The sequence below is a fragment of the Rhipicephalus sanguineus genome, chromosome 3 (assembly GCF_013339695.2).
Source record: "Rhipicephalus sanguineus isolate Rsan-2018 chromosome 3, BIME_Rsan_1.4, whole genome shotgun sequence".
Lineage (NCBI taxonomy): Eukaryota > Metazoa > Arthropoda > Arachnida > Ixodida > Ixodidae > Rhipicephalus > Rhipicephalus sanguineus.
Window position 1 is genome coordinate 50,827,826 of NC_051178.1, and position 10,862 is coordinate 50,838,687.

At 43.4% G+C, this 10,862-nt stretch overlaps 1 protein-coding gene across 1 annotated transcript in view; it reads right to left on the minus strand.

The window, feature by feature from the left end:
• Window positions 1-1,348, minus strand: part of LOC119385458 (ribosome biogenesis protein NOP53-like) — a 3,935-nt gene extending 2,587 nt beyond the window's left edge. The window contains 7 exon segments of the mRNA XM_049413994.1: window positions 22-77; window positions 80-136; window positions 139-214; window positions 216-585; window positions 652-707; window positions 709-866; window positions 1,041-1,348. Coding sequence (XP_049269951.1) covers window positions 22-77; window positions 80-136; window positions 139-214; window positions 216-585; window positions 652-707; window positions 709-866; window positions 1,041-1,284 — 1,017 coding nt within the window. The 5' untranslated portion in view covers window positions 1,285-1,348.
• Between the last annotated feature and the right edge of the window lie 9,514 nt (window positions 1,349-10,862).

The following is a 10,862-nucleotide window of genomic DNA, read 5'->3' on the forward strand; positions in this document are numbered from 1 at the left end:
TTCTTGGGCGTGTCTTGACACCTTCTTCTGCTGCTTGCGCGTCTCGATGACGTTTCGGCGCTGCAGGCTCTTGTATCGTCCTCGAGCACGTTCACCTCGGGCCGAAGTTCGCGCAACGACTCGCGCAATCGCTGGACAGCTTCAGCGGCAAGTCCGGTTCCTCGTACTTGTAAGCGCTCAGTCGCCGCGCGTTGTACAGCTTGTCGACCCTCGCGCTGTTGGCGGCGCTTCTGACGCGCCTCGGACGACTCGGCGTCGCGTCGGAGCTGCGCCTTCAGCGTCCGGCTGCGGTACACGTCGTTTGCCAACACTCGCGCCTGCTTGCGCTCTTTAGCCTCTCGACGTAACCTCTCTGCTCCGCGGCGCGACGTCTCCTGCTGCCGGGTCTTGCGAACGGCGGTCGGCGCTGGCAAAGCGACGTCGGTTTTAGCTTCACCGTCCACGGCTTTCTGTTCACTGTCCAGGTCGTCGTCGTCCTCTTCCTCCTGGTCGTAAAGTCCCTGAGACATCTCGGCGAGTCGATCCTGCTCGGTGGCCAGTCCCGCTTGTTGGCATCGCCAGGCAGCGGTCCAGGCGCCGTTCCTCGTTCAGCTTCCGCTGCTCGACCTCCACCGCTCGCCGCAGAAAGGTCCTGGTGATCGGCGTGCGGACGGGTGGTACGACGTCCCCTGGTTGGGCGGCTCCCACGCGGGCAGCAGCGACGGCTTCCTGATGTCGGTGCGACGGCACGCGATAGTTCACGGGGCCAGTCGCAGCCGGCGTCGACGATGGTTCTCCATTGTCTTCGTCGTCAACCGCCCCAGAGGGTCGCGAAGCCCCCGTCAATTCGAACCGGCTCGTGACGACTTTAGCCTTTCGGCGCGACGCTGCGCAGGCGGTCCACGGCGCCTTGTTCGAGACGTTTGGCGAGGGCGCTGCCTCTGCGCTTCGCGAACTTCGGCGGGCTTGCGAGCGTCGGGGTCCCGCACACGGCGCGGTTTCACGGGTGGCCTTACCTTGGACCTGGGGAGCTCGGATCGAGGTTTTTGAAGCATTTCAGCTTGCGGTTGCGGCGCAGCTTCTTGCTCGTTGCGCTAGCGGAGCCGAGCTCTTAGCAGTCGCGGCAGCTTGTCCAACGAAGAACAACTCTTCGTCCGGCTTACTGGAAATGGGCCACCGATCCGCTCGTCGTGGTGCGTGTTCTTCCAAAAAGTCTTCGACATCGTTGACGTCGCATGTTTTTTTCCACGCTTTCTTGCGGTTTTTACTCACGCCGAGACGCTTGCGCTTCGTGGCCGCTGCCATTTTGACGTGAAAAGGAACGTTGGATTGAATCTGTCTCTGACTGAAAATTTGACTAGACTTTGAGGGTTGCCAGCTAGCCGAGCAGATGGTGTCTAAATTTGGTTCCTTAGGTCTAAATTTTTGCTAAATCCAATGCCGTAGATAGCGGGAATATAACTCCCCATAGGCTTTCGCTTTTCCCGCAATCTCGAAAACAATGTTTTATAGCTGTGCGCACCGGAAACAAGGCATTTCGCAGAGTTATGCTAAGCGTTCGCATAGGCTGCAGATCAAGGCCGAGAAGCACTGATAAAAAATGTTCTTGTTTGGGTCTTGGTGTAGTTCTAAATCCTACGATTAATGCAGCTCCACTACCGTGAAACCTGGGGAAGTGCTCAGCACGGGCAACCCAGCGATTCCCTTGGCACTTGCCACCGCCCTGGCGATCGCGCGCTTGCCGAGGTGGTGGCGCCCTCTCTTGCACGGCTCAAGTATCTGCCGCACGTTTCAGAAGCTTTTTTCGCGATTTTAGGTAAATTATTGCGATTAATTCATGGCTATTTCTGTAGTTTATATTATTTTAGAACTTGTTAGTTTATTTTGCACTGGTTTTGAGTAACGTTAGCCTTGTTTGAGGCCTGTATTGACCGCTGCGTGTCCATGCGACATAAGGCGGTGGAAGGACAAAAAACCGGGAGGGAGGATTCACTCCTGAAGTGCTGCGCACTTAACAGGAGTGAATCCTCCCTTCTTGCAGTTTCCCTGCGTGCTGATGAACAGCGAGAGAGACAGACAGTGATCATTACAACCAACAAGAGCGATGGTCTTTTATTGGCAACACTGAATTGTGCCAATGACCGTTCCAAGAATTCTGTTTCGTGGATGCTAGTTCACTTCTAAGGCCACATAGTGCGATCATGTTCAACAGCGCCAAAAACGTGTGAAGCAAGGCATTCGCTGAAGTGATAATACATTAGAGAAACATTATCTAAGCTCTTCGCTTTGTTCAACATGTTTAAAGTATTATCTGCACTCAGTAACATGACTTAGGTGGGGCGTATAATCCAGTGGCATTGTTCTCGGAGTAGCAAACGTAAAATAGCACAATAAAAGCTCATTGCACACAGATCATCGAAGTATTACCGTCAAGTGAAGCTGTAACTGGAATGTGGCAGGAACAATAATTTTCATTGCGAGGCATTTGTTCACCTTATAGTTTGGTGTGACCAAGCTTATCAAAGGAATTAATTATGCCATTCGTATTTTACCTTTCCAGCTGACATTCCATCACTGCTCCATATGTTTTCCTAGTTAAACGTTTACAGTGTGCTTCAGACAGGCTGCTTCAATGTCACTATTATTAGCAGCTGGCAACAATTGCTTGCCAGCGTTTATTTCAGCTACAGCACTTGCGGTCATGCGAGAGTGGCAGGAGCAATAACATTAGCGGCATTTTTGTTTGTTGTGTGCCAAGTGCACATGCCATTAATTCGTGCTACTTGTTTCACAGACACAGTGATTATTTTTTACATTAAAATAGCTTCACCATTGACAGAGACAGGATACAGCGTCATAAGCTTAGGTGCAAGTCTTACTAATGCAAAATTTTTGCTAAAAACACTAAGGCCTTATCTGCAGAGGTAGGAGCGCATTAGGCTGCAATGCATCCCTGCATGTGCTTGAGAAGATAGGTCAATGTCAAAGACCACGAAACATGTATTGCCAGCCTGTAATGATATACGGAATGGTAAAATTGCAGCGATGTCGACCATAACAAAGTTGAACAAAGTGGGGCTCACATACCCTCTCCTGAGTGATACTACCCTCAGTCTGCACAAACTTGGCAAGCTTACTGTCAATGTACTCAAGTGGACACAGCGTTTTTAAGCATGTTCTTGTTAGCTAGAACAAAAGGCATTCGAAAGAAGGAATGCAGTTTGTTTACTCATCGTTCGGGAGACTTGCATGCGTCATGGTCTGAAGAGGTCTGCTCTTTTCTTCATACAGTGGTGGGTCTGTCTTTGTCAGATGGGAGTCACCAAAGAAAAGAGAGCGAGGTGGGCTGGAACGGCGCGTTGCCGCCAAGGCTAGCTGGGGAAGGTGCAAGCTGAACGAAAGGGCAACAACGAATGGCGGTAGAGCTGGTAAGTCCGCAGTATTTCAAGACATGGCAGCAACCTGGCATGGTATGCTACAATTAGGAAATGTAACCACGGTAACGTGACAATGTTGAATATGGTGTCCCTATGGGCTCCGTAAACTAGGTTTTTTACTATTCCAATTCTATACTGATGATCTACTGGGTTCATGTTCATCATGAATGTAAGGCTCTTGCACAGAACAGGATTGTTTATATATGAAGTTCTCTCGCTCATTTGATGCTTCAATCATTTCATCTGATCTTGTAGTAATAGCTTTGACGTTGCAGACACAGTTAAGAGTTCACAAACGTAAAATAATGAGAATAATGTGAAATACTGAAACTTGCCCTGCAAATGCGCGCTGCTTATATGGATGACTCCTAATGCAATCAAAGACTCGAAATAATACCTCGTTTACATTACTGTAGACTTTATATAAACGGCACACTTTTGATCATTTCACTAAAAGCACTCGCCACGTGTGCTTTTCACATTACAACTTTCCACTTGCCCCTTCCTCTTTAAAGTTAGTATTGTATAAGACTTCAGTGGTGTGATAAGATTCACCATCTTCCATGTGGGACACACTGGCTTGTTATCTTACAACCAGGCTTAAATCTGTCCAGAATCGCTGCATGTACTTTGTCCATTCCAACTTGTCACGTTTTCCTAGTGTCACAAATAAAGAAAAGCTTAGACCTCTTTGACTTCTCACTGCCACATCACATCTCTCATCTATGTCTTTTCTGTAAATATTGCTATATATGCTAACACAAGTATCAAGCAAAGCCTATAGCTTTGTATTTCCCCACCATCACCTCACCTGTAATAGACAACTGGATAAAGGTGTGCTGAAAGAGCTGCTTTCTGTCCTCTCACCGAGCTTCACTGCATGTAAGTATGAATGAATATGTGTGTGTGTTAACTTGGCAACGAATGAGAGCTGGTGACAGTGATGCTATGGTGGAATTAGCATTAACCAGAGAGATTATCGGTCGGTGCGACTGGATGTATGTACAGTAGTGATGGATTGGAACGTGACAATTTCAGGCTAAGTAACCCCCATATACTTTCCACCATGTTCATTTCATGTCATACCAGTGCAATTTCAAATTGAACACATACATCCGGGCCAACAGTACCTTTCTTGGCCAAACTCATCGTGACATGATGCAGTAATTTTGAGTATAATTGTGTGTACCAGTCATTATAGCAAAAATTTTGATGTCGCGTTTCAATCCGTCAGAACTGTACATTTACATGGGTGGGTACCAGTAGGTGTGAGGGGCAGTGATTGTGCAGATGAGTGAGTGTTGGTGAGTAATATGGGAGAGGGCATGAGAGTAGTGAGAGTGAGTGCACAAAAGCAGGAGTGTAATTTTAGCGTCACAACTCACAAGTGAGTCCATTGTCTGCGAAAATATTGGTGAACAAGTAATACTCTACCAGCCTATGGCTATGTGTTTGTTGATGGCACACAGAGATACAGTTTATGAAACTTCATGACAGTTTATACAGTTTATGAAACATACATTTTATGAATGATTGCTCCAAGGTACAGCTTTAGCTAGGTTGATTATGTCCAATGAGAAGATGTTTACTGGGCAGTTATATTTTACAGAACATCTGTAATTATACTAACTTTTAATGCAACAATTTTAAGACATGTGTCAGATGGAGTGCTGCTTCTTGGTGAAGGCACATTTGTGATAGCTGTTCTGCACCATGAAGTAGACAAGGTACACAGACACGCAAACACAAGAGAACAGAACCAATTCTTTGGCTCCCTTTTCTTGTGTCCGTGCCTGCTTGCCTTAACTTCTTTCATGATGAATCCATACCAGCTAGCTCGACATCGTGTGATTATTTTCTGCATGTACCAACAATATAAACTACTATTGCGATTGTAGGGTGTCGCAAACTGCTAACGTACACGTCAGACACTTTAGCACAATGGTCACGATTGACAAAGTGACCATGTCACCAAATGATGGATGCGTGTTGCATTGCCTGCCGTCTTCTCTTTCACTGCCTACTTATTCATATCTGACATAGGATAAGCGGTGTACCTTTTCATGCTTCTAGAAGAAGCGTAACATTTAATTTTCACCTTCACTACCCTAGCTATTATCACCTAGAAGATGCAGCAAGTTCATGACAATGTGACTAGAACCGCAACGCTAACTTTTGCATTGGTTATATCACATTGCCAGCACACCGACTATAGTGATATGCCGTGGTGAACGCAGTCAATGTGAAGCCTTGCTTAATTTGGCATGCATTAAGAGTTCAATACATAGAAAGATGGTGAAATTTGTGATTTGTTGCATATATTGAGGTTATTGCGGTCTTATTCTATGGTTATAGAGTTGGGCAAGAGAAAAGGTTTGCCTCCATACACCTTTAAACTGGTTATCACTACTTGGTGTCTATGTAACTTCCTTCTTTTTTTCTCTGTTCTCTGGTACTGTATTGTGTCCAATACCTGTAGCTGGAGATCTTTTCTGGCAGCAAAGACGTTCACCACAGCTAAAATCACAAATGCATTTTGCTCAGGTCATCCATTAAAAATTATGGTGCCACAGCATGGCAACCCCTCCCCAACTGTTGGAACCCTTTCTAATTATGGATGCTGTTTACGGATGCCCACAATACAGTGGGAAAGCAAAAAGTTCATGAATACGGTGAAAAGTGCATAGTGCAGTATAAAAAGGAGGAAGTTGACACGACAACTGCTAAATTATGACTAGCTTTTATTCAGGAAAGTGCTCATATAAGCATATATTCAGCACATCTCCATTCTTCATACATGTTCATCATCATGTGGTGTTCTTTGTCATCGAGTGTGGATACTTGGCTGGACTGTGATCTGTGCCTTGGGTGTGGTCGCTTCGCTGTATCTTCGGGACATAGTAAAGGTTGCATTAACTGCTGCCTCACGATATATATATATGCATATATAGTCAGTCCACGCCAACTTTCCCAATCGTGGCGCTCCCTAAACCCCCCCAATAACTTTTCAAAAAAAAATCTGAGAGAATTACACACATATAGACATTATTTCTACACTATTTTTCTAAAATATTTTCGGCAGCAAAACATTTTTGGGCACGTGAGCGCCATTTGAACTTCATGAAATGGTGGAAAACCAGGTACGAAAAAAAATTTGCTACAAATTGACTGTTTCACACATTATTTGAACGCTTGCTTTCTTATGCTTTTCTAACATCGTTTTGTTATTATAGCACATTTCCTTATCATAGCTTTATATTTTTCACTCCTTACAGCGTAGGTAAATTTGAGTCAACTGTAACGTATTCGGGAATTTCTTTACAGAAGGCAATTATAGATCAAATGCCTAAATTATTTTTAAAGAACTCTGCATATAATGTACTACGTATTTCCTAAAATTTTTGTTTTCTCTGTGTGCGATGCAATCTCTAAAATAAAATCCTGAACTTGACACAAACGCTACTTTAGCTTATGTTGAGACGTCTGTAGCACCCTATCGTGGTCCAAGAAGAAATAAGTAGAAGAGCACAAATGATTGAGAATCATAACAACTTTGTCCATAGGAAGTTTAATCGAAGTAGTTTTTGTTGTAACGGAGAAAAAATTTTTGGAAGTTTGGTCCCACTATTGCATTGTTTTGCTATGGGGAAATAAAAACCAACTGAGCTTACTGCTTAAAAAGAAGAGGTAGTGTATTGGTAGCACATGGTTTTCAGTTCCTTTTGTCAGTACTTTATTTTGTAAATTACACATCAAGGTGAAAATAAACAGAGGTAAAAATATAACCATGCGGTTGACTCAGATGTCACAATTCCTCCAATAATGAATCGCATTACTTATTGCATTGCTAACGCACACCGCAGGCATAGGACAACTACGCCACAAAAATCGGAGTTGTTGTGATCTAATAACAGCTGTAAAACAGTGCATGCTAGCAGACTGACAAATCCTACACTGACCAAAATCTGCTGCCTGCAGCCACCCAAATTAGGATGTGAAAAATATCTGCGTCTGTATAGGGCTGTGGACGACGTATGCAAGGCATGAATATGCAGCGCATTGTTGCATTGTGTGTCGTTCACTGCGGAATACACTGATGAACGTGTGGATCTGCTATAAATGGCCACGCTCACGCCTCCTTTCTCCAGTTTACATGAACGTTGAGACATAACTTATTTTGACGCCAAATGATTCTCAGAGCTGCATGCAATAAGTAACACTATTCATTATTGGGGGAATTGTGGCATCTAAGCCAATGGCATTGTTATATTTTTACCTCTGTTTATTTTCACCTTGATATGTATAATATACAAATTAAAGTGCTAACAAAAGGAACTGAAAACCATGTGCTACGAATACACTACCTCTTCTTTTTAAGCAGTAAGCTCAGTTGGTTTTTATTTCCCCACAGCAAAACAATGCAAAGGTGGGGCTAAACATGAAAAAAAATTTTTCTCGATTAAAACAAAACTACTTCGATTAAACTTTCTGTGGACAAAGTTGTTATGATTCTCAATTGTATGCACTTTTCTATTTATTTTTTGTTGGACCACCTTAGGGTGTTACGGATGTCTTAACATAAGCCAAGTAGCGTTTTTGCCACGTTCAGGATTCTATTTCGGAGCCTATCCGCTGCACACAGGCAAAACAAAATTTTAGGAGATAGTACGTTTTATGAAGAGCTCTATAAAAATAATTTATGCATTTGATCTATAATTGTCTTTTGTAAAAAAAATTCTCAAAAATGCTACAATTTACTCAAATTTACTTACATGCTGAGAAGTGAAAAATATAAAGCTACTATAAGGAACTGTCCTATAATAAAAAACGTTGCTAGAAAAACACAAAAAAGCAAGTGTTGAAATAATGCGTGAAATGGTCAATTTGTAGCAAATTTTTTTCGTACCTGGTTTTCGTGAAGTTCAAATGGCGCTCACGTGACCAAAAAAAGTTTTGCCATTGAAAATATTTTGGGAAAATACTGTACAACTAATGTCTATGTGTGTGTAATTTTCTCAGATTTTTTTAGAGAAACTGATTTTTGTCGAGCACCACAATCGGGACAGTTGGTGTGCAATGACCCTGTAATATACTGCATGGGACTATCGGAAAAATCTGTTGTTGCATTATTAAGGACCCTACAACACGGCACGACAGCTGTCTGATACACCTTTGCAGAATGTTTTCGAATATCTGGACCCATCATTTCCACAGTCAAGATCTGGTGTTGCTCACATTTACAAAGCAACAGTGCAAAATTGAAACAGACACAAGAGGTGACCAATGATTTTTGCGGAATCCCACAAGGAGGAGGAAATTTAGTAGGAGAGAAAATTTTCATCCGTACAACCAATCACCTATGATTAATATTGCAATGGCATTAGTCTGCACATTCATATTTTGCACTTTTAATTCACTGCACTTTGTACTTTAGCTTTGCACATCTTTTTTAATAACAAACTTCATACTTTTGTTTGACTGTTCTTTACTCTATCCTCTGCCAAGAAGTAACTTGAGCTATTATGTTTGTATGTTTTTATGAAGCATGTAAATAGTTATATCCATTATTTGTGTCTCACTAATATTTTAAAGAATTTTGTTCATGTGCATTATTATTAGTAGTATTATTAGTAACAGTATCAACAAGAAATCATGAACCACGACCAACTGGTACAATTCATTGCTCTGCATTATTTGTACCAGACACCCTCAACACGCAAGCCTTTAAAGGGACACTAAAGGCAAATATTTATTCGACGTTGATTGTTGAAATAGTGATCCAGAAACCTCATAGTGCTACTGTCGTGCCAAGGAAGTGCTTATTTTGAAATAAAATCACGTTTTAGTGGTCCGCATCATGTTAGCGCGTTTAAAATAACCCGCCTGAAAGCGGTCTTTCTGATGTCACTGTTGCCGTGCCCAACGTTGCCCGCCTTTACTGCGCGGCAGCGCGCACCATTCGGGCATCCGGCAACATCACATGCATGCGGAATTTTGCCAAACTTTGTCAGAGTGACTTTCACGAGCGTGCAAAACATACACGGCAGTATGCATTACCGAAACTACCACTGAGATGCGACTGGGCGAGCGAAGCCAGGCGCCAGGCGAAGCGCAGTTCGGCGAAAACGGAACCTTTGAACCATGCGCCGTTCCCCATGGCAACGTCAAAGAGGTTCTTTTTTCCATGAATCAAACAGAAACAAACAAGCAGCACTTTATTTGTCTCTTGATGCATGGAAGGCTTTCTTTTTATTGCAGCTAGTTTGATTACTAGTGATTAATTGTAGTCGGGTGCCCTCACGTCATCGGGATCATTTCCAAAATGTCCCACTCGTGGCGCTCGTCGTGTGATACATTTAGCTTAATTTCTTGGTAAGTAGGGCACTGCTGTTGATAATATTGCTGTTTTAGACATTGCCATACACTGAGCTTTCACTCTGACATAAATTGTTATTTGCCTTTAGTGTTCCTTTAAGGGTAAATTGAATAAATAAATGTGATGCAGCACCCCAAACATAAATCTTTCATATCAATAGATAAGCACCTCACTCATTTCTCTAAAATTCATGCACAGTCCGCAGACGAGGGAGTAGTCATACACATCCGGGATGGAAAGGGAATGCTACACTATAGTGGCTGCAGGAACCTTCCAAGGAGGCGCTGCCAGGTGCCTTGCTCCGAAACAATAATAGAGAGAGGGACCTGTATGTTTCGTGTCTCTGCCTCGAAGAATATGGAGCCTTCAATTCGTGGATAATTCCTACTTGTCAGGGAACCGCACACTGTGCCCGACTTTCTGCAGAACTAGTTCACATCAAAAGTGAGCTGTTTTGCTGATTATGTGAAATACCGATTACTCATTGCCTCACGATCACGTTTGAGTCAAGCCAAGCTCGTGCGGTGACCACTATGGGGGTGGTCATTTTCAAGACTCGTGTGTCCTTCTGTTCCTTCTGGCCCTTGTGGAGTTTCACGTCCTATTCATCTGAGGGGGCATGGAGTCAGCCCAGTAGCTTCACTCAGTGGGAACTATTGCATCATTTTTAAAAGTAATGGGTCACATCGTCGTGGCCATGCAGGTCTTTGATGACAATGGCAGCCAAGGTCCCCTGATGTTGCATTCATAGAACTGTTTACTTCCCATGCCACATTTTCCCCCAGAAAGCTGGAGATCAAAGGCAGGCCACAGTCATCAGCACATCAGTCACCAGCACATCATGTTCATTTGTGCACCCATTGTGAAGCTTGTTTTCTTACAAAATCGACCACAGGGAGGGCCATAGTTATGCGCATAAAACTAATTGCCTTTGTATCTAATATGATTGCAAAGTGTGTCACCTTTTTGTTAGCATCTGCGTTTGGTATTGGCAGTATGTTTGCAAAGAAAATTAATAAAGGGATGAAAATTATGCAGGTCATTTATGTATCACATGTGCATGGCCAGGG